We start from the raw sequence: 25,410 nt of genomic DNA on the forward strand, positions 1-25,410 counted from the left end.
TATAGCCATATCTGGAAGACCTCAGGTGACAGAATAAGTCACCGCTATACTACCTACAAAAATGGAGACTGCATCTGAGCTACTTTTGGATACACCTCAGAGCCAGATCCAATCAGACTTTGGGGAGAGCCTGAATGGGCTTTGGATCCTGCAGATCAGTCCTGGTGGTAGGAACTCTTTGGACGTTGGATGATCCGACCTGGATGGGGCTAGGGACTCAGGCCTACCTATGTCTGTCTCCCTGATTCTGTCAGGGAACTGCTGAACTGGCCCACCCTCTAGAAGGAGGGGAGATATTCCCCACTTTCCTCAGTTATAATACCACCTACCATCTTTTTCTAGCATTCCCTAGAAGACAAGACTGGGGCAGCTGCACAGAGAGTTACAGAGAGGCCAGGCTACCTGCATTTCTCCAATGGATCCTCACTGCAATACCTCTGGGACTCCATCTCCTCAAGCTGTTCACACAGGCTGCTGTTACTCATTTGCAGGGCATTGTATTCCTCAGTCAAGAGGTTGCAACGGTCCCGCAACTGTTGCAGTTCCTCTGTGGAGAGCAAACATAATAAAGAATTCTAAGAAAAGCAGCACTGAGCTCTGGCTTCTGTTTTCCTTCCTCTAAAAAAGACTAGTAGAAGCTCACCAGCTTCACTCATGCCCAGGGCCATAAGGAAGGTTCAAAGTCAGAGCTCAGAGTTCCTTGGAAGACAAGCCCCAAGGAAGGCAGTGCTGCCATTGTTCCCTGGTCATCCTTCTAACACGTCTTCAGAAACCATCATACTGACTAGTTCTGGAGATTCTATGGCTTCAAGAGGATTAATCCAATGTTAGCGGATTCTCTCAAAGCTTTCTTCTAACATCTTACTATTATAAGTCTATGTTGAAAACAGATCTTCTCTTCCTTTTGACAGTTCTCTGGGATAACAAATGGGAAAAGGCTAGAGGGAAATTGTAAAAGTGACAAAGATTGAACGGAAGCTGAGCTGCCGTCCCTTGATCTCTCTGTCACCTTATATCTACCTGTACATGAACAGACTGATCAAGACAACAGCCATTAGCCCGATGTGTGTGGATCATGGGATTCCCCTCTGTGGTTTATTTGTTGGCTCCCTTGGAAACTCTTAAGTATTAAAAAGGGTCCCCCAAGTGAAATAAGACTCTCAGAAACCTTTGAAAGAATCTGCTAACTTTTGATTAACCCTCTACAAGGTCATAGAATCTCAGGAACTAGCCAATATAGTAGCTTCTGAAGATGTCTTATTGTTATTCTTGTTGACTATAACCATAGATACACAACTATGCTCATTGTGTTTCTAGTCAATTAACAATTTTGACAGTATAGTATTACTTGTAATATTGTAATATTACTCTTTGCTTATACCTTGACTTGACCTCATTCTTGATTATTCAATCATGATAATGCACCAGTGTTTACTTCTCCTTTACCTTGGGTCCAAATTCTCCCAAAATAATTCCCCAGTCTAGAGATGGTAATGACTTTTCCCTGCTTAGGAAGGCTTGCCCACCTGTCTTTTAGCCCACATTGCATACAGGGTATAGTACAGTGGCTTCCTAAAGTCCCAATAATAAATCTGTGCCCAGGACAAAGTAAGGTCTCTTAAGCTCTTCGTCCCAGTAGGCAGTTGGAGACAGTACAAGAACTGAGACTTATTGAATTGGGGAGGAAGGGAATCCCTGAATTTGGGGACATCTCTGAAGCTACTAGGTCAAGCTCTTTGTCCTCCCATCTAATTTCAGATGTACTTGAAGCCTCTCTCTTCTGTAGTAAGAGTTGTTGAGGCTAACGAGATGGAGCACTAGACCGAAAGCCAGGATTTGGTTTAGAAATTGCCAGGCAAAAGGCCACAATAACTCCAGGGAATGATTTCTCAGCAAGGCAAGCCCTTGTTTGTAATCCTGGCTGGGATTTTTGCCCTGCACGCCTAGCATCACTGCTGACTGGCTATCAGGCAAGATTTCTCTATTTTTCAATTTCCCAAAGTTGTGTCATGGTGCTCACATTGCACAGTCTTTTGTCCTTTCTACCACTGTTTTTAGGTGCAGCTAGGTGATACAATGGATAGAGTGCTGGGTCTAGAGTCAGGAAGAATTGACTTTAAATCTGGCCTTAGACATTTAGTGTGTAACCCTAGCCAAGCCACTTTACTCCTATTTTTCTCAATTTCTCATCTGTAAAATGGGACTAGACTGGAGAAGGAAATGGCAAACTTCTCCAATATCTTTGCCAAGAAAACATCATGGACAAAGTCTATGGGGTCATCTAGAGTCAGATTCAACTGATGACCAGACAGAAACTACTGTTCTTCATGGTCTTATTCTGGTAGATCTTGTCAACATTTCTTGACCAGAGAAAACCTTGGATCTCCCATCTTTCTACTCCATTCTGCCATTATCATTCATATTTTATCCAAAAATAACAACTATCCCGAGAAGCCAAAGTCCAATGCTCCAAATTCAAAAGACTTTCCCCAAGGTACTGTACCCAGCCATCAATGGAGGCCCCCACTGCCTTGCTCTGCTTAGCTTGTCCCCTACCTCCCTGGCTTAGGGAACCAAAAAATTGCCCTGGTACCTTGCAGCAAGCTAACATCTGAGAGGACCATGCTCTCAGAGTGATCGGAATCCTTCAACTGGATCTCAGACCGCAAAGAATTGATCTCCAACTCGTACTCCTCCTGCATGCGCTCCATGCCTGAAAGCTGGGAGCGCATGCGGCACAGGTCCTCCTGCAGAGAGGCTATGTCACCCTCATGCTCCACTGCAGCATCCTCTGCTGCCTGTCGCAGCGTATGGATCTCGTCTTGGGCCATCTGCAGCTCCTGTTCTATGTCCTTCAGTTCAGTCTCTTTCTCTTGCTCAAGAATGGAGATCTCTTCTCTCAGGGACCTTAGTTCACCTAGGAGAGATGGAAATTGGGGCTGTCAGACCATCAGCGCACAGATGTATCGGATCCCCAAAGAACAACTAACTCTTTTCCCTTATGGGTACTCTAGGGGCCCCAAGCTCTGCCCTGTTGGAGAGGAGTAGCTCTGCCCACAGTAGGAGAAAGGTATTTAGTGGTTACCAGCCGAGAAACTAAGAGTGAAGAATAGAAGGGAGCCCTGCTTCATTAGTCAGGCCATGGGAGCTTGGACCAGGAGTGGAGGATGATTAAAGAACATAACCAAGTCTTTCATTTTTTACAAACACCTCATCTTTTTTCCTACTCTCCCTATGTTCTTTCCAGGCGTCCAAGTAAACCAATGATGTATGCTCCCCTGGAGTTAGTTTGGGTGTTCATAACTGGTTACTTGCCTCTATTTACATGTTGTGGTGGCTCTAGGGGACAATGGGAATTTAATATGCTAAACCTACCCAAAGAAACATAGTGATTCAAAAGGATCTGTATTTGTGCAGTAGCTAAAGACTGGTGTGTCTTTGTGGCTCATAGGCTAGATGCAACCAGTCCGAGCCCAAGATGGATTGTACATGAGATCTTTTTAATCTCCCAGTTTTATTAAACCTAATTAGTTAGCACATATAAGCTAGATAGCCAATACCAGCTGCCTTTGTGAATGACATCAGGGGTCATGCTGGCAGGCTTGGAATGGTTGAATGCAATTATACATTTAAGTTAATGCGAGCTGCACACACATCATAGATTTTTGAATATATGGTACACTACTGAAAAATTTGGATACCTCTGTTCTAAGGACTTCTATATTGTCATACCTATCTTAAAAGAAATCTAATATTGGGAAAATAAGGAAAGTAAGGGGCACTAGCAGGGACAAAACTCAGAAGTGAGGACACTATAGGAGCAATGTAGGTAAAGCTGGGTGGCTGGGAGTCATTCCTTTGACAAATATTTACTTAACTACTCTGGGCACAGAATGAGCTCCTGAAAGAGAACAAAAGTAGTAAAAGACAATCCTTAACAGCAGGAAACTTCAGAGCTATAACTAGGACTGGGCAACCGGGGCTTTGCCAGTGTACCCAAATTTGGAAGGTACCAACAATATTTGTGGTAAGTCTAGGGATAGAGATTGGACTTGGGATTTCAATAGTATAGGAAACTCTCAGTAGAGGAACTATCCTCTCTTAATGCAAGCCAGCACCTTCTCTACAGCTTTTCTACAAGGGCATGGAGAGATTACCCAGGGTCCCAGACTACAAGGCCAATCCTCTACTGACTATTACCCAGAATAATTGATTGAAAGTCCTCCCCAGCTGCCCTCTCCCCCTGCCCCAAGCAGGAGAGCTCCTCCCAGCCTGATCCCCCCGCTCCCTGCTCTCACCACCAGTACCAGCCTCCCAGGGACAGGCTTTGGTGGAAGAAGCCTGACCTCTGTCTTCCCACCACCAAATAGGGTCCCTGGGTCCAAAGTCCCCTTCCACGCCCCCTCCCCCCAAACATTTTCTGTAAAAGTGAATTGGAGGGACCTTTCCTGGTGCTTGACCCAGGCATGTTTTCGATGCTTGCCTCAGTTCTAGAACTCAGTGCTAGAATGGATAGTATTGGTTCTGAGGAGCTTATTGTCTAGTTTGGAATACAAAACACAGACAAGTGAGATAACTGGAGCACAGTCACAAAGCAGCAAAATGCATACACATAAGAGGTCAGTTAGTCTGCACAGATCATTCCTGAAGGGATGGGTCAGAGGGGAGCGATCACTGCAGAAGGGGGTCATCCAGAGAAGGCTCCTAAGAGAAAGGAGGTTAAGAAGTGAGTCTGGAAGAGAGTAAGGAAAAAAAGACTGGGCCTCAGTCCCCTTCGCTGTAAAATGAAGGGCTTGGGCTGAATGACCTTGAAGGTCCCTTCCAGCTCTAAATCTTAAGGTAGAAAATGGCATGATACACGCAGGGAGCCACGAGATTGGTGTGGAGCCAGGCTGAATGAGATGAGCTTGGAAAGGTGGTAGCGTCACTTGAGAGACTTGATGGAGTTTCTCCAATGAATGGCTGAAAAAGAGGGCCTGAAAAGTACTTCTGCCGGCAAAAAGCCATTTCACAGAATCACCGGAATTTCAGAGCTGAAAAAGACCTGTGACTGTGAACTCCAGCCCATACATGATCCCCCCCTCGTGGTGACACCACGGACAAGGGATCATTCAGAGTCCTCCAAAGAGGGGGAGCCCACCACCTCCCCAAACAACCACCTCCACTTTTAGACATCTCACATTCTTCCTGATATCCAGCCCAAATTTGCTTCCGAGCAGCGGGTTTCCATTGTTCCTTGTGTCTCGTTTGGGGGCCAAGTCTAATCATTGAGTTTCCTCTTTCATAAGGACGATTTTCCCCCTTCCCTCCCCCCCCCCCCAGAGGGCCTATCCTCATGACTCAGACTCAAGGCCTTTTGACATCCTGGCTGCTCTGCTCTGGGCATTGTCTGCTCTTCAGCTCATCAATGTCCTTAAACAGCGGTATCTAGAATGGATAACAGTATTTGGGACAATTCTTTTTCACTCCTCTTCCTTGGGGTTCGGCAAGGCAGCCTCAGACTTTTACCCTTTCTCTGTCCTTACTCTTCCAAAATGACTCCATTTACTTGTTCCTACCCCGCTGGAGGCTCTGTTATGCAGCTTTGATGTGGGTAGCAACTCCCTCTGTCCCTTTCTTCTACACCCACAATTTCCTTGGAATCCTTAGAGCTAGAAGGGACAATAGAGGCCATTTCTCACACACCACCTACGTTGAGATCCAAAAGGGACCTTCAAGGGCCCGGAGTCTTTCTTCACTTTAGAAATGGAGGCACACAGACTTGCTAGGCGAGGCAGGACTTGAATTCAGGGCTTCCTGACTCCAAGACCGGCTCTCATTCCGTCTGACTTCGTGGACAGAGGTTGCGCACTCCAGCACCCCGGGAGCTTCGGGCTGGCGTCCATGTCAGGTGCCCTCTGCCCTACCCCACGGCAGGGCCACATCACCAACACTAGCCAACTTCCTCTGGGCTGCGGCCTGCCCGCTCCCCGCCGACAGCGGAAGGACGGACAGCGCTGCGCTCCCCTTACTTACTTGCACAAATCTGATAGCTACTGATACATGTACGCGTTGTGAGCCCTCTCCCTCTCTCCTGGAGAGAAGGGCCTGATTCTCTCCCCCTCTCTCTCTCTCCCCTTTTTTTGGTCTTTGTAAGAAGCCCAGCCACTACATCAGCCGTCGGAGCGCGTGGCAGGTGTAATGCTTGTTGATTGACTGACTGACGGATGGATGATAGTGTAAAAGGAGAGAGAGGGCCTAGGGAGTGGCTAAGGTCCTAGGTAGAGTCTAAGGCGGTGGTCCCTCCATCTCTAAATCCTACGGCCTTCTAACTTCGGCCGGGGCGTTCCCCACCTCGGAGCTGGAGGCAGCGTCCGGGGTGAGGCGGGAAGGGGCCGGGGCACGGGAGCCGGGCTGAGGCGGAGAATTGGCGGGCGTGGGCGGGGCTTGGGGCGGGGCTTGGGCGCCGGGGGTGGAGCTTGTTTGGGAGTTGAAGGGGGCGGGGCTTCTCCGGGAGTTGGCAGGAATAGGGCGGGCCTTAAAAGGGGCAGGAGGGGACGAGGCGGGTCTCCGAGGTGGTCTGTGCTGATTGGCGGTAGGGCGGGGTTTCTGCGCCGAGTTTGGGTTTTGGGGTCTGGGTCCGGGTCGGAGAGTCGGTTCTCACTCACTGGTCAGGGACTCCATTGCGCCGGCTCGCTTAGTAGTTTCTCTGGGTGAACCCCCTCTGCGCGTGGCCCTCCCGGCCCCGTGGGGCTATAGTAGCCGCTTCCTGCCGGCCAGGGGCCCGGCCTACCCCCCCCGGGGGCGCGCGCCCCCTGCTGGCGGAAACGGGCAGTGCACGGGCGCAGAGCTGCAAAGACTGGAAGGGGGAGGAGGGAGAGAGAGAGAAGAGAGAAAAACGCTCTGCCGCCCCCTGCGGGAAGGTGGTGCTGGTGTCTGACCCGGCTGCCTTGGGCCGCACGTGTGTGAGCGTGCATGTGTGCGCATGGGGAGGTGTCAGCGCGTGTGCCCTGGGCATAAAGCTTTATAAGCTGGGAAGAACCATGGAATCATGAGGCGAGCGCTGGAAGGGATCGCAAAGTACCCTAGTCCCATCCCCTCTCTACTCTTCATCCCCTCCCCCCCTTTTTAAACAGACAGGGAAAGTGAGGTCCAGGGAAATGACTTAGCCCGAAAGCGCACAAGGGCGTGAGCGGCAGTGACCGCGCGGGTCCCGAGAGCAGCGTCCCGGTTCCGCCCGCTGACCGGCACTAGCCCAGAGCTCGCTCTCTCTAAGTAGCGGCGGGGTCCCCAAGCCTCGGGCCGCGGGCACCGGCAGGACAGGGCTCTCCGGGGCAAGGCTCGGCGCTGCCTCCGGCCCTCTCCCTCGTCCCTTCCCACAGCCCTCGGCGGCTGGCGGAGCTGGTTTTGTTCTTATTTACAAATAAGGAAAGTAAGAGCCTCGGAGAGAGCTGAGCAGCTCGCTCAAGGTCATAGAACTGGTGTCAGAGCTGAGAAAGAAATCCTGTTCTTTTGACTGCACAATTTTTTTTCCTCTGCGACTTCCTCAGCTTCAGACTCTATGTGTTTGCACGTGTGTGTGTGAAATCCAGAGATATTTTTATACTTAGACCCCTGGGTCCAGTGGACATACTGCTGTGGCGGGTGCCCGGGGCCGTAGGGGCACTGGATCCCCGCCTGAAGCCGGCAAGGCTATGGGGTCACCACCCATAGTCAGCAGCTATAAATATACTCAGGGATCTGGCCCTGGGCTTCAGCGCCTGGGAGCAAGAGAATCAACTGCATGGATCTTATGGAAACGATGGATGGGGCTCCTGCCGACTTAAAGTTGCAAGGGACAACTGAGCAACCGCTCAATGAGCATCTTTGAGGGTCCTAGCATGTGTGGGACACTGTATGCACAGTTATTAATGTCACAAGAAGTGCAGTCCCTAGAGATAAGGAATAGAAGCCAAGGGACATGAATCAGCTTCTCTGAACTGGTACTGGGAAGAAGCCCAGTCAGAATTTGAACCCAGGGCCACTGAGTTGAAATCCAGGACTCTGGCCATTCTATACCATGATTACCTCACTGTTACCTTTTTCCTCCCTCTCTGCCTTCTGTCATTTCCTTTTCTCTTTTCTTTGTTCCTCCCTTTGCCCCAGCTGGCTGCTTCTATTCCTGCTCATCTCTTTGTTCTTTCTGTTCTTTGTTTTCCCCATTTCCTCCTCCTTTTGTCCCACACTGGACTGCCTCCCTGGGGAGGGCCTGCTCTGAAGCTGTTTTCTAGGACATCTCCCAGAAACTGGAAGCTGGAAGGAGTCGACTAAAGCTGCCTTGATGTTGCTGTGGGATCTGGAACACCTACCCAGCTGCTCCTCAGAGATAGCTGCACAAGGGAAGAGATTTCTAGGTCATCTGTTGGGTTCCTGGTAGCTAAAGAGAGCCCTTCCTTGAATACAAGCCCTTATTACACAACTTTGCAGCTTGTGAGTATTATTGATTCTGGTTGACTCAATTGCCCTAATCCTGATTCCTTCTGAAAGCAAGAGAATGGGGACAAGGAATGTGGCCAAGCCAAGATGAATGCAGTACTCCCCATGCTGAAGTTTTTTCAGAACTGGAGTGACCCTGCCCCTACTCCTAATCCACCTATCCCAACATCCAGCTGGTTTACCTACCCCTGGCACTGACCTGGACATCAAAGGAAAATGGATGTGTAAGTTAAAAGGAGAAGATTAGAGGCGAAAAAGACAGGAAGAAAAGAAGCAGAAGAGTGAGAGAGGAATTTCAATAGAAAATGAGTGAATAAAGAGAGAAGGGCCAGGGGAAAAGAGCTAAGAATGGGATGGGAACTTGAAGATGGTTTGAAAAGTGGAAGGTGAAATCCAGAGGAAATGACAGGACAGTAAAGAAAAGGTTGGTTGGTTGCTGTCCTTCGTATTTGACATTAGTCAAGTTAGTGTGTCTGACTGTGGCTGATCAGACCCACATGAGCTCGGGATGCTCTACTCCAGGTCGGGCACAAATAGTCCCCATGAACATTTGGGCTAGCTTCTCTAATTTTGAAAAGATCATCTTGGATGACTAAAAAAGTGCTAAGAGAAATGGGATTAGTCTCTTGAAAAATGGTAAAATGAAGCCCACCTCCCCCTCCCCCTATCCCTTGCTTTCTACATCAAATACTAGCATTACCCTGGAGTTTCTGGATCTCCTTGGTGAAGGTCTCTGCCTGCTGGGCACTGGCCAACCGCTCATCCTCCAGGAGTCCTGAAACAAAGCAGGAGTAGGCTGAGGAGAAGTCCCAAGTCCTGAGAAGATCCTGGTTTTGGTAAGGCTTCCACCTCTTCCTGCCAGCTTCCCCCTTCTTAGTTTTCAAGAGCTTTGCCAGATGTGGAGAAGACCACGCTTGAGGACATTGAGAAGTGAAGAGCTTGTGACCCTAGATTCCACTCACCTTGGAGCTCAAGTGAATCATCCTCGTGCTGTCCAGCCAGCTCCCTTGTCTCTTCCAGCTCAGCCACTAGTTGCAGCACCTGGGCTCTCAGCTCTTCCAGCTCTGTCTCAGTGAGGCTCAGCCCTCGGGGCTTGCCTCCCTGTAGAGACTTCACATCACTGTCCTGTGGCTCCTTTTTCTCTTTCTCCTCCTCTTTGTCCTCCTCTTTCTCTTCCTCTTCTTCTTCATCTTCCTCTTCCTCCTCATACAGAGCCGGGAGCAATACTTCTCCTGTGAGACAGACAACCAGGCAGGCAGATAGATACAAACACAGACACAGACACAGACACACACACACACACACACACACACACACACACACGCACATCAGCATCAAGATCACCGTTTTTTAGCTGAGATTTCTCAAATTTGTGACTGGTTACGTTCAGCTAAGATGTAGGTCATCCCCTCCTAAATCAATACCTGTAGAATTTGGGTTCAGGATATTTTCATCTCCCTGAATCTTCCTAGAGTTTGCTGACCAAGTTTCATTTGGATGGGAACTCTCACAATGACAGGGTTTTTTGGTGGGGCTTCAAGGCATGAGACAGAACTATGAAGGAAAGCTCTCCTATGGACACCTGGCTTCCACTTCTGACTCCTGGAGTCTGGGGGCAAGTGAATAGGGAATCAGAGAGTTGGAAAGAAATTTAGAAGTTATTGATTCCAAGCTCTCATCCAATTCTAAAATCAATTTCCAGGGCTTGACCACTAGTCTAGGAAAATCAGACTGTGTAGGAGCCTTTGAAGCTATCTGGGACAAAAGAGGCAGCTCTCAAGTTCCAGAAAGGCAAATGTGGGATTGTGACCCACATGATAATATGTTCTTTAAACAATGTGCAGGGAGGAGTGCATGATTAGCAGAGCAATAGAATGTTGGTTGAATGGTAGCACCAGCAGATTGCAGCCCTGTGACTAAGACTGGGACTTTTCTACCATGATGTCTTCCTTCCAACCTGGGAGGTCTAACTGTGGGGAGAAGGGAGTCTGGCTTGAAAGGCAAACTACAACCTTGGGGGTGGGAATAGGTAACTTTGTGGGGATGGAGTGAAGACCAGTGGTTCAGATGAAAGAACTCATCGGGAAATCTTTTGCTGTGATGTGACTTCCTCCTATCCCACAAGATAGACCCTAGTTAGGTTAGGCCTGTTCAGGAAACAGTGAGGATAGGCTTTTGCCCGAATCCTTAAAGTGACAATTGGGCCTTAGTTTGAGGTGAGAAGGATTCTGGGAAAAATTAGGGGAAATGAGGGGTCAAGGGAGGGAGAGAGGAAAGGAATTAAAAAGTAGGAAGGGAGAAAGAAAAGAAAGCCATTTAGGGCAAGAAAACATACCATCCATGGTCTGACCCCAGCGCTCCAGGGACCCCCAACATTGGCCTTTTTTCCTCTCACAGCTCTCAGATCCCTCACAGGACCCTGCAGGGGGTACTGGAAATCCTGTGGAAGGAGAAGTGGGACAGGCATCGGAAAGACTGGGGAGCGTACCCACCTTAGGCTTCTTAATCAAGGATGTCTGATATAAATCCAAGCACCTCCCATTCCTTGCTCTGATGTTCCAACTATGCTACTTCTGCTGGTTCCAGCTGCTCTAGCCTGTCACCCACCCCCAGCTCTGCTGCTGACCCTGGCCCTACCACCCTGCCCATCCTTCCCAGCTCCCTACCTCTGCTGCTGCTTTCGGCCCTAACCCCACCCCCATTACCATCCCTGCACCTGCCTCTGTCACTGATCCTCCCCCCAAAAAACAAATGTTCATCTCTGCTACTGCGGGCGCTCTGCTGCTAATCCTGACTGACTTCCCCCAACCTCAACTGCTTCCATCTGCTCTAACCCCCACCCTAGGTCTACTTCTGATCCTGACTGTGACCCCCCTCATCTTACTGTCCTGGCCACTTCTGCTGCTGCTTTCTCCCCTACCCTCCACATCCAGCTCTGCTGCTGGCTTGGAATCTGTGGCAACTCTCCATTTTAACACGGGTCCCTAGAGCCACTGCTTCTGCCTGTCCTGCTCCATTCCCAGCTCTGCCGTGTACCCTGAATGTGAATCCCCTCCACAACAGACCTCTGCCTCTCTCTGCCTCACTCCCCACCCCGAGCTCTGCTTCTGACTGAACACCTCCCTCCCCGTCCCCCAACACACACACACACCTAATACAGGTTCCCACCTATCAGCCCCACCCCCAGCTCTGCAATTAACTCTGCCTCTGTGAATCTCTAGCCTACCACAGTTCCCCTCCACATCCACCTTTGCTGCTACCCCTGACCCTATAAATCATCCTCCTCCCCTTCTCTTGCCAATTTTAGCTTCGATTCCCACATCGGCTGCTTTTTGTCCCCCATATTTCCAGTTCTACTGTTGACTGATTGAAGAGTCAAGATTGATCAAAACCCAGCTCTCTCCGTGTGTCTGTCTCTGTATCTGTTCGTCTGTCACCCTCCCCTTAAGCCCAGAGGGTGAATATTTACGAGAGAAGATGAGAAAGGGAGCAGGAGGAAGGTAGAGAAAATGGAAGGGGGAGAAGAGGTGAAGAGAAAAAAGCTTGGGGATTAGGGAAGGGGCAATGGGAAGGGGGCTTCTGTTATTTGAACTGTGAGTAAAATCCCATCACTTTGCTACCTAATTCTCCCCGCTCCCCACCTCTCGCGCTCCCCCTCCAGTTATTCACTCTTCACTATGCTTAGGGGAAGAGGGGGCTGTGAATATTGTGTGCACCCCCAGGAACCCCGGGCAGCCCGGGAGGTAAGGGAGGTGAAGCGGCTTTCTAGAACGGCAGCTAGGACCGGGATGACAGAAGAGCCCCTGGGGGGGGGGGGGCTGCAGCCGAGGGTCTGGCCATGCGGGGAGGGGGAAAGGGAGGGGAAGATGGAGATCTCGGCCTCGGGAGGGAGAGGAAGGCAGAACTGCGGACCTAGAAGAAGCGCTGAAGGGAGGGGACAGACGAGGAGAGGAAGGGCAGCGGGGGAGGAGGAGAAATGGAGAAGGATGAGGGGAGCCGAGGATGGGAGAAGCCAGGTGAACTGCAGCCCTGACCTGAGCACTGGCTGTTCCAGCTCATGGCTCCCGGTCCATCCCCAGCTTCCGTGTCCATGGCCGCAGCCGCGGCCCGCTCTGCTGAGGGATGAAGCCGCAGAGCCTTGGGGAGCAAGGGCGGGAGGAGAAGAGGAGGAGCTGCTTGGGAGGGCGTGCAGAAGGCGGGGACCTAGCCCAACCCCACCAGCTCCCCTCTTCTCTCCATCATTTCCCCCCTCCCCAGCCTACCTGACGCAACCACTGGCGGGGATGGGGGAGGGAGGGAATAGCCTCTCTCTTTGCCCAGGGTCCGAAAGAGCCCAGCCCCTCCCCACCCCCAATCTATTCGGTGCTGCCAACCTGCCTTGCTCCTAGGAAAGGGATGCATAAATTCGGGGCTCCTTGCGCGCCACATCCTTGGACCCCAGAAAGAAGGCCAGTACAGGTTCACTGGTCAGCAGTCTGGGAGCTGGTCTGGACTTCTGAGTTCAGTAACTGCTTCTATGCTAGAATTGCGGTAGGAGAGGGTTCAGCACTGTCCCCTCACATACACACCGGGAGTCAGTGAGAAGCAAGGTAGAGGGTCTGCCCAGAGGAGCATCGGAGACTGAGAGGCAGAACTCCGGCGCCTCTAGACTGTTGGGGAAAGCTGGAGCACCCTTCTAATATGGCGTTTCCCACGATGGAATGAATGATCATCCGCAAGCACAGCACACTCCAAGTCCAAAGAACCTCGGCCAGCTAACTGCCAGCCCTGGGCTTTGTCTTGTTTCCGAGAAGCATCCCCGGCCAGACAGGGAGGATATTTCCAACCCAGATCTCAGTGGTGCTCCCGAGTGACATGGGGGCCGGAGGAAATGCCGGTGGGTTCAGATGCCCCTCTCCTCCGCCTTTAGAGTCAAGTCCTTAGGCTTTATTATATATTCACTGGTCCCACACGGCCCTTTGTTAAGTGGGATTTGATTTCCTTATTTATAAATGCTGAACTTCTACATTCTTCTTTCCCTAATACAATAGAATTCCACAAGCCATTATTAAGTGTCTTTCCTCATAACAGTAACTTTAAGTGCTGGGAATATAGACCAAAGCAAGCAGTCCCCAAGGATTTTATGGTCTATGAGAAGAAAACATTGTATATTTGGAAGTAAACATGAAATATGGGGCAACTAGACGGCATAATGGATGAGTGCCTCAGACAATAGCTATGAGATCCTGTACAAGTCGCCTAACCCTGTTTGCCTCAGTTTGGGCAACTGTAAAATTAGCTGGTGGAGAAAATGGCAAAGCCACTCCAGTATCTTTGCCAAGAAAACCCCAAATGGGTTCATTGCAAATTGGACATGCTGAACAACAAATAGGAAATATATTCAAAGTAAACTTCTGGAGATAAAGCCATACGTCCCTACTCTGCGAGCAGTAGAAAAGGGGTTCAGAGAGCATGGTGGAAAAGGAGGAAGAGGGGCTTAGGGACTGCGCAGGGACTTCATTTGTATGAGATACAAGGAGTGGCCCTATAGCCTCAGCAGGCTACAAGTCAGAGTCACGGGTATAGAAGTGCCAGTGTAATAAAGATAAGAGTTGATTTGATTATCAACTCCAGAGGAAGTGGTTGCAAGCTGAGAGAGTTGGTGGCGATGCACTCAGCAGCTGGGCAGATGGCCAAGTCTTAATCTTTTCTGATAGCCAAGGCAGAGATTGGTGGAGTCCAAGCTGGTTATAGAATCAGGGGAAGCACGTTTGAGGTACTTGGCCTTCAGCCAGGTCAACTCTGTAGATACTGTAGATATGCAATTGCCATTATATATCCAGAGAATTGTACACACACAGCATTGGGTTGTCTTTTGTTTTGGCTTGGATCTGTGGTTTTATTAGTAGGGATCCCTGTCCGTCAATGCCAACCGGTCTGCCTGGTAGACTTGGAGAGGTGCCTGGGGCCCAGAGGTTACGTGATTTGCTCAGGATCCCCCAATCAGGATGTGTCCGAGGCTGGACGTGGGTGCATATGGTCCTGTCTTTGTGGCCAGTCCTCTCTCCAATACTGCTTTTTCACTGCACCAGCCACACACATGCACACGTGTGCCATGCTTGTGCTACAGGATGTTTTCACATATCCTATTTCATTCTCCAATAGCCCTGTTAAGTAGGTAAGGCGGGTGCTCTGTTACTCATTTGACAGGTAATGAGACCCCAGCTCACCCAGCTGGTTAAATGGCAGGCTCCAGTTGAAAGCCAAACCTTCCAGTTTACTAAGTTTCAGTTATGTTCTGAGTGCTGCTGCCTTCAGGACTCCATTGCCTTCCTATAGGAAGGAATTGGTAACACAACCAGAAAGTGATAGCAATACACAAATGGACTCACAAGCACATTGATATACACAAAATCTTTTGTATCTACTCACAGAGGCCCATAGGCTAAGTGATTTCTCCTGAGCTCTTCCAGATTGCTTGTGTGTAAGGCTCTCTTGGTCCTTTTTCAGAAGCTTAGAAACTTGGGGGCACCCCCTGGGGCCACAGGACCTTCTCTCTCCTGCTATCTCTACTGCTAGCCAGCCCCAACCCACTTCTGTCCAGGTTCAGAAATACCTCAGTATGACTCTGATGTGCTCTTTGCCTAATCCTTCAGGTTTGTATGCCATACACTTTGACACAGTCTGCCAAGTACACACGGTTATCAGTTGTTGCTACGGTTAAAGAGACTTTATAAAAAAATTAAATGGCCCGGTCAGTGCTTGAAAGCCACAGGCCTTTTTATTTGATCTGCTTAAGAGAGGGCTATGGGACTCAATTTTTGATGCTCAAGGAAGCCCAAGGTGGGGAGGCCACAGGCAACAAAGCAAGGACACTGGAGCAGTTTACAGCCTCTCCCCCTCACCAGTGCCAGGATTGACACCTCCAAACTAGGGAAGCCCACCAATCCTAACATCAGCTGGGGAAGATCCACTCCCCCAAAAGTAGGATTGGGGAGGGCAAAGAAATGATCAACCAAAGTATTGCAAGGGAATCTTAGCTATGGCCACGAAGGGAATCTAGGATGGTTTGTAAGAAGCTGTTCTTAGAATTTGATCCAGCATTCCATCTTCATGTTGCTCAGGGAACTCCCTGGTCAGGATAGTGCAGGTATTTTATAGGAGAGGGTCCTATTTAAACTGAGTCTAATTAGTTTTCCACCCTGAGGTCATAAGCAGGAAGGTACCAATCAACTGGGACTACAGAAAAAGGGCTGGAAGAAGGAGGAAGATATAGGGAGGTGGTATGGGAGAAAGAAAAGAAAAGGGAAAAAAAAGCATTGTGCTAAGCACTTTACAGATATCCTATTTGATCCTTATAACAACCCTAGGAGGTAAATGCAATTATCTCCATTTTACAATTTAGAAAACTAAGGCAGAAATTAAATGATTTGCCCAGGGTCACACAGCTAGTATATGTCTGAGGCCATATTTGATCAGCTCTTCCTGACATTGGGCCCAGGATTCTAATCATTATCACCTAATTGCTTCTATGGCTAGGATCTACACAGCTTATTGGACTAGGAAAAACTAGGCCTACCTTAAAAAATAAATTTTTCCAGTTCTATTAAAGACAGACACTTTTAGATCTGGGTCATCTAGTCCGGCCTTCATCTGTCCCCTTCTTTTACAAGTCAAAAAACTAAGGCAGGACATTTGGGCAAGTTCAGTCCTCTCCTCCCCCACTCCCCCCACATCCCTAATTCCAATCCCTAAACCTTTACTGGGTTAATTTCAAACATATAAATACCACATTTCTCAGAAATTTTTCCCATAGAGAGAGACATATATTATACCCAATAGTCCTAACTCCCAGTTTTCTAACTCGTCTATATTCTCTTTACTTTAGTCTTGAGACTGGAGTGTATCCATAACCCAGGTTATGTCTTAACCCAGACTAGTCTTAGTTTGATTCCAGTTTTATCTTGAATTTATTCTGTATCCTCTGTCTAGGGTTGAGGCTACCTCTTTCCCCTTGAGCTTTTTGAATTCCTCAGGACCCCCAGAACCATCCTTAGTGATGGGGTTTCAACTTGGTCTGTTACAGAATGTCAAGGCCAATCAGATTAGCCTCAAGGGGGTCTGATTCAGAAATGAAGCAAGATTCAGGAACAACTCCTTTGTAGTTTCCTGCATTTGATCCGTCTTTGAGGGACTGGGTTCATTACTATGGCTGGAACTCAAATCCAGTTCTATTAAAGACAGACAATTTTAGATCTGGGTCATCTAGTCTAGCCTTCCTCTATCCCCTTCTTTTACAAGGCAGAAAACTAAGGCAGGGACGTTTGGGCAAATTGTTCAATCCCACGGCTATTTTGGAGGTAAAGCTGGTATTAGAACCCAACTCTTCTGCTACCTACTGTAATGCCCTAACCACCAAAACACACTGCTTCCCTGTGGGACACCGGTAGTGGATGACCTAAACCTGTCATCTTAGTAATCAGCTCAGAGAAGAGTTGGTTCTAATAAACCCCTTCCTTGTATTCAGGGGCTCATCCTTCCTAATCCCATCTGAGCAGCTCATCCTTCCTATAGATTTATGAAAATCATTCGCTTGACTGTCTTGGTTTCTCACTCCTGCCCCTCATTTGCTTCCTGCAGCCTTCTGGGTTTTACTCCAGCAACTGGACTTTTTTACTCCAGTCCTTAGCTTCTGCCTACGGTTTGTCCTCTTGGAATCTTCTTTCGGTTCACTGAACTTCTGTCAGAGTCTCTTAGAAAAAAAGATTATTGTGAATCACTAGGAGGGAGACTAAGCCAGGAAAGCTAGAGGTCTGACCATCAACTCTGAGCCTTCTCATCCTCAAAGAATGTCAGAGCTAGAAGGGATCTCAAGGACCATCTAGGCTAACGCCCTTTTACAATTAAGGACACTGACTCATAAGGAAAACTGTTTTGCCCAAAGTTCCCCAGTTGCATCTTAACTATCCTGTGCCTATCTGGCTTTTGTGAAAGCCTGAAACGTTTAGTATGGTGAAAGCACAAGATGCATACGGGGAAATTCAGTGGCAGTTTTGGGCTCTAAAATGGTCATTAACCTAGAACAAGTGCTGGAAAGGACCTCAGGGGCCATGTAGACCAACCTTCACATTTTAAAGATGGAGGAACTAAGCTGCCTCTTCACCCAAAATGTGAAATAATAAAAAAAAAAAAAGTAAATAAATAAAATGGGGCTCGTCCGGGATTTGAACCCGGGACCTCTCGCACCCTAAGCGAGAATCATACCCCTAGACCAACGAGCCCGTGTCAGAAACAGCTGTCCAGATGTGGTTTTGCCACATCGTCAGCATCCAAGTCTTCTGGTAACTGGCGGTTGTTCTCTCCCCTTCCAGCCTACCTGGCTCTCAGCCCAGGCCTTGGCTGCACTCCGCCTCACTCTTTGAACTTTCTCTCCTCCCCTTCCCAGCTTCAGTGCTATAGTCGGGAGAGTCTTTGCTCTGGATGCTGGTCTTTGTGTATATACTGAGTTGTGGCTTTGGGATGGGGGTGGAGCTTGAGGGGGAGGAGGAAGGACCAGACAGCAAATGCATTCACTTCTAAAACATGGATAGGGACAGAATGAATTCGTAACATCCAGCAACTATTCCTACTATTCTTTTTTCTTCAAAACTCTAGGAAATGAGCTTCATTGCAATCTTCTATACTTAAATCTCCACCTCCCACTATGTCCACAAAACAAACAAATCCCAAGCCCACTAAGTGAAGTCCTTTAACCCAAGATATGAAAAAGGGAAGTAGGCAATAGTGTTTATAAGTGAGAAGCAGGATTAAGAAATATGAAAGTACAAGGAGAAGGAAGAATTCGGTCTATTGGAATGAATGCTGACTGCAGGACTGGGTAGATGCTCTGGATTCTAGATCATTTCATCTGCCTTAAGCTTCCCATATCTCATTGGCAATACCTATTCTTTCTGCATTACAGTGAATTGTGGTGAGGATCAAAACAAAATAATGTGTATGAAAATGTTCTTGTAAACCATAAGGCAATCCTGGAAGATTTCTACTTAGATCTGTAGTTTGCTTCCTGCTATTTTTGACTCTCCCTAACCCTGGACATCAGCTAACCAACAAGTCAACCAACAAGCAATCAGTTTACTACAGTTTATTAAGCATCTGATGTGTTCTGAGCACTGTGCTCAGTGTTTGGGAATACCAAAAAGGGCAAAAATTAGTCTCCAGTCCCAAAGAGCTTACCATCTCACGGGAGAGAGAACAGGCAAAAAAAATATGCGGAAACAAAGCATATAGGATAATTTGGGAGTGGTCTCAGAGGGAAATCACTAAGATCAGGGAAAACTTCAAAAAGCAGAAGTTGAGACTCCTGCTCTGGAGTCGTAAGGTAAACCTGATCCCAAATAGGAGCATCCATTAGGGGCTGGCTTCTTTGTGTTCAGTCACATAGCATTTATTAAGTACGTGTTATGTGCCAGGTATAGTAGTAAGAAAGGCAAAGTTGTCCCTGCTCTTAAGGCCCTCGCAGTCTATTGGACTTGGACGGCATGCAAATTATTACACAGGATAAATTGGAGGTAATATCTGAGGGAGGGCACTTTGACGAAGAAGGGCTCTGAAATACTTATAGACTGTGGCATTTTAGCAGAGACTTAAAAGTAAGCCAAGAGATGGAGATGACATGAAAGGGCACTCCAGAAATGGGCATAGCCAGAAGAAAATGCATAGAATCTGGAGATAAAGTCTTGTATGTGAGGAACAGGAAGGAGGTCCATGACATTAGATTGCAGAGAGCATGGGGGTGGAGAGGAGTGAGGGAAGGAGTTCTCAGAGTAGAAGGAGCTTCAGAAGCCAAACAGAGTGTGATCCTGGAGGGAAAATAACCTCTGTGGCTCTTTATGCTTCCGATCTTGGAATGTCCCTTGGGGTGAGGGAGGGAATCTCTTTAAGATAAAGTCTAGGGGGCAGTGGTTAGAGCACCAGCTCTGAAGTCAGGAGGACCCGAGTTCAAATGTGGTCTCAGACACTTAACACTTCCTAGCTATGTGACCCTGGGCAAGTCACTTAATCCCAGTTGCCTCAGGGGGAAAAAAAAAAAAGCTTAGAACAGATTTATAGCTTAAATACACACACACACAAATTCCCAAACTCTTGAAAATGTTCAGTGTACAAAATGGATAGAAGCTGTAGGTCAGCTATGCATTTCCTCCATCACAAAAGAAATACTGAAATCTCCTAAGAGCCAATTATTAAAAATAATGGCTTCCCCCACGGTCCTCCATCGAGCTCTCCGTTTTGTGGGGCTGCTGAACAAACATCTTGATTTCATCTTAGGCTTGCACCAAGTGACTCCAAGAACAGCAAGGACGGTTTCTGATTTCTTTCAGATTCAGAATGATCCTGTGGTTGTCCTTTTCCTCTCAGAAGAGTCGTCACAGGAAGCAGCTCTTGCTGGCAGCCAGCACTGGCTCGGGAATGCATGAAGTGGCCACCAAGCTGAGAACATTCCTCCAGATCCTGTAGGTCTGTGCTTAGGGAAGAGGCCCCTGGCTGCCTCCTGTCTCTTTGTCCTGTGCTCCTGCCGCTATTGCCGCTGAGAATGGTGAGGGAAAAGGGAGCCCCCTCTTCCCCTTGCTGCGAGTACTCGGGGTAGGAGCAGGAAGGGCTCCAACGTGCAGTGCACAAAAGAGGGCACAGCCTCAATTGTCTTTTCTTACAGTTTGCTGAGTGGGGACTTCCTATGACTCAGTGGACAGTCGTCTTCAAGTCATCTGGAGACCAAGAAACAAATCAGGGGTTTCTGGGTCACACACATATTTTAGCCAGGTCCAGAGAATATACCCAGTCTGAAGTCCTGCTCCTGCTATTTCTCTCTCTCTTTCTCTCTGTCTCTCTCTCTCTCTCTCTCTTCTCTGTCTCTCTGTCTCTGTCTCTGCCTCTCTCTGTTTTTCTGTCTCTGTCTCTCTCTCTCTTTCTCTGCTGTTTCTTCTCTCTCTTTGTATATATCTATCTATATCTATATCTATATCTATATCTATATCTATATCTATATCTATATATATATCCTCTCTCTCTCTCTTTCCCTGTCTCTGTATCTTTCTTTCTGTCTGTCTCTGTCTTCCCTCTTTCCTTCTCTGTCTCTCTTTTTCTGTCTCTCTGTCTCTTTCCCCCTCTCTGTCTCTGTCTTTGTCTCTCTCTCTCTTTCTGTCTCTCTGTCTCTCTCCTCTCCAAGGTTGCCCATTTTATTTGGTGTTTGTTAAATTTAGAATAAAACATTTAAAATAGTATAGTTTGGGGGGATAGCACCTGGAGAGGTTAAACAGACCTCAAGTAGTAGATGGTGCTTCTGCTGAGTTTTGAAGGCAATTAGGGATTCTTCAAGGCAAAAGTAGCAAGGAGGGCGCTCTAGGAGTGGAGTGGCCTCTGCAAGAACACAGAGATGGGAGGTATGCTGCAATTTCTTGGTGTACAGAACAGGAAGAAAAACAATTGGCAGAATCATGGCATGTGTGCAGGGCAGTGATGGCTAATGATCCTGCACAGGTAGGCTGGAGCCATCATGGAGGACTTTAACCAGCTGCATCTTGTAGACATTCCAGATTGCTGCTCCACGTGCAGGGACTACTTACCATCTGGAGCATGGATCCATTATCAGCATAAGTCCTTCCCACAATCTTCTTTTGAGGTTAAAGTTCATCATGAAATATTGCCACAAGCCTCCACCTCCAAAAACATTTATTTGATTTTGGAACCCGCAGCCTCTGTGACACATTTTACCTTCACACCCCTTTACAGCCCTCTCTTGTCTTCCTGCCATCCCTGTTACCCAAACATTGTGCTACCCTGAATCAGTTTGGAGACTTTTGTCTTTTGCTGTTTGAATAAGGAGAGCAAGAGCCAGAGTGAGGGGAGACCAGTGTTAATAAGGTGGGAAAAGGCAGGCCTGGGAGAGTGCCTAAGTTCTGGGAAATCTGAGCGTCCTGAAGGCTGTATTTCCCAAGCCACAAGTGTGGCTGTGGTCCAATTCATGGACCTCCCTGGTGTATGAGGAAGCAGCATGGGGCCTGGAGTCTGGCCAGAGGCCCACCTCTGAAGACCAAGGCAATCTCTGAGAAGGTCTTCCACAGAGCAATAACAGCCACAGCTAGCGTAGACTAGCTCAGACTCTGCTCAATTTGAAGGAGAAATATAAAGGCCTGGAGGCCTTTGTTTTTCTTCCCCAAAGACTTCTTTCTGCCTTTTATTCCCTGAAAAACCTTTTGTTGTTTTCTTCTCTGAAATTTTCTAAAACTTTCTATTTCAAAATATAATCAACATTATGCTTTTTAAAATATATTTTATAATATTATATATAATATATATTTATATAATACATTGCTGTGTCCTTAAACTAATAAAATTACTTTGGAAAGGTTTTGAGTAGGAACTTGCAATAGTCTGTTGTTCAAAACCAGCCTGGTTAAGTGTGGATAGGTTCACCTCATCATCAAAAGATTTGATTTTCTGGCCACAGCAACCCATGAAATGAACACGCCCACATATATACTTGTGTGTGGTCTGGAGTGGAACACTGCCTATATAATTATAATGATCGAGTTTGACCTTAGAGAAGAAATGAAAAAATCCATCTCCTTCTCTCCTTTCCTTGAGGAGTTAAGGGACTATGTCCCCATAATGCATTGAATATGCCATCAGTCTTGGTTGACTGAACAACTCTCATTTTTGTTTTTTATTACAAAAAATAATTCACCAGGCAGGGGGTTGTATAGAAATATAATTAAAAGTGAGTGTGTATTGGGTTTGCACCCAAAATAATCATAAGATAGGGGAAAGCACATGTGCAAAAATGTTTGTAAAACTCTTTTTGTGGTGGCAAAGAATTGGAAAATGAGTGGATATCATCAATTGGAGAATGACTGAAAAGGTACACAAAGGCAAGGAACATTATTGTTTCACAAAAAAAAAAAAAATAAATAAATAAATAAATAAAATAAATAAAGAAAGAACGAAAAGCCTAGAAAGATTTATATGAACTGATGCTGAGTGAAGCAAGCAGAACCAAGAAAACATTGCACATAGTAACAGTAAGCAGTGATGATCAACTATGATAGACTTGGATCTTCTCAACAATTCAGTGATCCAAAGCAATCCCAATAAACTTTGGGTAGAAAACACCATTCTCATCCAGAGAGAGAATTATGGAGATTGAATGTGTATCAATGCATACTATTTTCACCTTTTTTTTCTTTTGTTTTTTTCCTCTCGTGTTCTAATTATTTCTCTCCCAACATGACTTGTATGAAAAGATATAAAAAATGAATACCCATGTATAACCTGAAAAAGAAAAGGAAAAAGTGAGTGTAACATAAAAACTGAAAGATTAGACTTCTTTTTAAAGATTACATTTTGCCATTATTTTCTAGATGTATGAAAGTGTCAACTGCTCTAGAAACCATTCCATAGATACACTCTAGGAAATCCCATGAATACAGTTATAAAGTTAAGAAGCAGCCATTTGTTACTCCTCAGATACTAAATCCTAGGTGAATAAATGCTTGTCAGGATGTCCTTGCATGCATCTATTGGTCAATGGGGTAGCCATGTAGTACAGTGAATAAAGCACTGGGCTGGAGTTAAGAAGATTCCTTGGTCTTGAATTCAAATCTAGCTTCACACATTTTACTGGCTGTGTGACCTTGGGCAAGTCACTTAACTCACTTTGCCTCAGTTTCCTCATCTGTAATATGAGCTGGAGAATAGATTTAGGATGGAAAATACTATCTGCATCCAGAGAAAGAAGTATGGAGACTGGATGTAGATCAAAGCATAGTATTTTCACTTCTATTTTTCTTTTTGCTTTTTCTTTCTCATTCCCTTTTGGTCTGATTTTTCTTGCACAACCTGAAAAATATAAAAGTATGTTTAAAATGATTGTACATGTACAAACTATTTCAGATTGCTTGCTATCTTGGGGAAGGGGAAGGGAAGGGAGGAAGGGAGAAAAAATTTGGAACTTAAAATCTTACAAAAATGAATATTAAAAACTATCTTTACATGTATTTGGAAAAATAGAATAATATTGAGGGAAAAATGAGCTGGAAGAGGAAATGGCAAACCACTTCAGTATCTTTGCCACAAAAACTCTACATGGCATCATGAAGAATCTGACAGGACTAAAAGGAACAGTGGACAAGAAATCAAGCATTTTGTAAGTACCTACTACATGCAAGATACTGTGCTGAGTGCTGGGGATATAAGCACAAAAATGAAATTATAATCTTATAAGGAGCTGATTTATTTCATGCATCCATCCCCCAAGGAGATAAGTTCAAGAGTTTTAGATTTTGTTTAGGTTCAAGAAAAAGGATCCTGACTGAAATTCTAGAAAGCCCTTGCTTTTGTTGCAGAGAGTGTCACTCCATCCAATCTCTTTCATGCTTCTTTAGCCTGTTCCTTGGATGTGTCCTAATTTAGCCCCATAGAGAACACTGGGTGATATTAATCACCCCAAACAACTTCTTAGTGGCTTGAAACTAGAGGCATCTGTGGGAAAATAACTCAGGGAGAATGTGGAATGACACTGTGGGGACAACAGAACAGAATTTAACTTGATGTAAGGAAAAATATCCTAAACAGTGAGAATTATCCCAAAATGAAATGGATGGCCTTGTCAGTTCCTCTCTCGGTAGAAGTTTTCAGTCCAAGACTAGATGGATGCTTAATAACTGGAAAAGTCGTGCTGGGGATTTTTGATCAGGCTCAAGCTGGACAACACAATGTCTGACATTCCATCCTTCTTTGACCTCCTGTGGTTCTCTGAGATCTAAAACTTTTTTTTCTTTAATCAATCCATCCCCCAGGTTTGGATTGAGGAAGGGGAGCCCCATGCTCTCCTACTGCCATAATTCTTTGCTTGGCCTCTGAAATACTCAGTTTCCTTATAATCTCTTAGTTTTAGCATGAACAAAACCCTTCTTCCCCTTTGTCCAACTGTGACAAAGTTGAGATTTTTCAAAAAGCAACTAAGTAGAAAGTATTTTTTAAATATTTTTTAAATGCAATAACACAAAAATATATGTAACAGACTACAGAAAGGATTTTATTTGATAGAACATGAGTAGTTTTGTACCTCCTATGTGCAGAATGAATGAAACATGCCAGACTCATGCTTATGAATATGAGAAAAAGGACATGGAAATGAATGGACCAAGAATCATAACGAAAATTTGAAGAGAAAAAATGAAAACATATTGTGATACTTTATGTGTTGAAATTTAAGTATAAAGTTTCTAATCAAACATTCTTGATGTTTAATATTATTTTTAATGAAACATCTAATTTTTTAAAATCTGAGAGAATGTTCTATAAAGAAAAATAGAATTTTTGCATTATGGGCAAGAGGAAAATATGGTGCCATTACAAAGGGAGTGGCTCCTTCCTAGGTGAGCATGGAATGGTGAGCCACAGTGGGACCAATGGTAGTTTCATTGACCTGGGCAGAGCTAAGAACTGAGAAACACAATGCAAACTCTTATGTAAGGATGTCTGAATTGGGAGGTAAGCTGAGAGTCCAGAGGAAAAGAGGTAATGGGGAGGTCCCCAGGGAAATTATCCCCTCCAGTCACACAGTTGGGACTTCATCTACTGGTTTTGTGAATTTATTTTGAAGAACTGTGATTGACTCTGGAAGTAGGAACACTACTTAACCTGGAAACAGGTCACTGCTTAGGGGCATTGCAGGGTAGGCAATGAATACAGCACTGCGTCTGGAGTCAGGAAGATCTGAGTTCAAATCTGACCTCTGACATGTACCAGTTGTGTGATACTTTACAAGTCATCTTTTTGCCCCTTTGCTCAGCTGTAAAATGGGGCTATTAACAGTAACAACCTTGTAGGGTTGTTGCTAGAAGCAAAAGAGATCATGTTTGTAAAGTGCTTGGCATTTAGTAAACACTGTATAAATGCCCCTTCCCCTTCTTTGTTCTT

General features: G+C 46.4%; 1 protein-coding gene and 1 non-coding gene across 9 annotated transcripts in view; both read right to left on the reverse strand.

Moving 5' to 3' along the window:
• Nucleotides 1-12,897, reverse strand: part of CCDC136 (coiled-coil domain containing 136) — a 29,072-nt gene extending 16,175 nt beyond the window's left edge. For 5 of the 8 annotated variants that reach the window (XM_051961924.1, XM_051961919.1, XM_051961921.1 and 2 more), the window contains exons 1-6: nucleotides 12,489-12,605; nucleotides 10,790-10,894; nucleotides 9,417-9,686; nucleotides 9,155-9,229; nucleotides 2,594-2,917; nucleotides 403-547 (exon numbers count right to left, since the gene is read on the reverse strand). In XM_051961924.1, the coding sequence (XP_051817884.1) occupies nucleotides 403-547; nucleotides 2,594-2,917; nucleotides 9,155-9,229; nucleotides 9,417-9,686; nucleotides 10,790-10,894; nucleotides 12,489-12,546 (977 nt within the window). In that variant the 5' untranslated portion in view covers nucleotides 12,547-12,605. Of the gene's footprint in view, nucleotides 1-402; nucleotides 548-2,593; nucleotides 2,918-4,443; nucleotides 4,541-6,647; nucleotides 6,759-9,154; nucleotides 9,230-9,416; nucleotides 9,687-10,789; nucleotides 10,895-11,374; nucleotides 11,490-12,488; nucleotides 12,606-12,827 lie in introns of those variants that run through there. The other 3 variants (XM_051961920.1, XM_051961923.1, XM_051961925.1) reach the window with 3 other exon arrangements.
• Nucleotides 12,898-17,642: 4,745 nt separating this feature from the next.
• Nucleotides 17,643-17,714, reverse strand: TRNAP-AGG (transfer RNA proline (anticodon AGG)). Its single transcript has one exon. It is a non-coding gene; the product is annotated as a tRNA-Pro (tRNA).
• Nucleotides 17,715-25,410: the final 7,696 nt, after the last annotated feature.

The sequence above is a fragment of the Antechinus flavipes genome, chromosome 5 (assembly GCF_016432865.1).
Source record: "Antechinus flavipes isolate AdamAnt ecotype Samford, QLD, Australia chromosome 5, AdamAnt_v2, whole genome shotgun sequence".
NCBI classification, from domain to species: domain Eukaryota; kingdom Metazoa; phylum Chordata; class Mammalia; order Dasyuromorphia; family Dasyuridae; genus Antechinus; species Antechinus flavipes.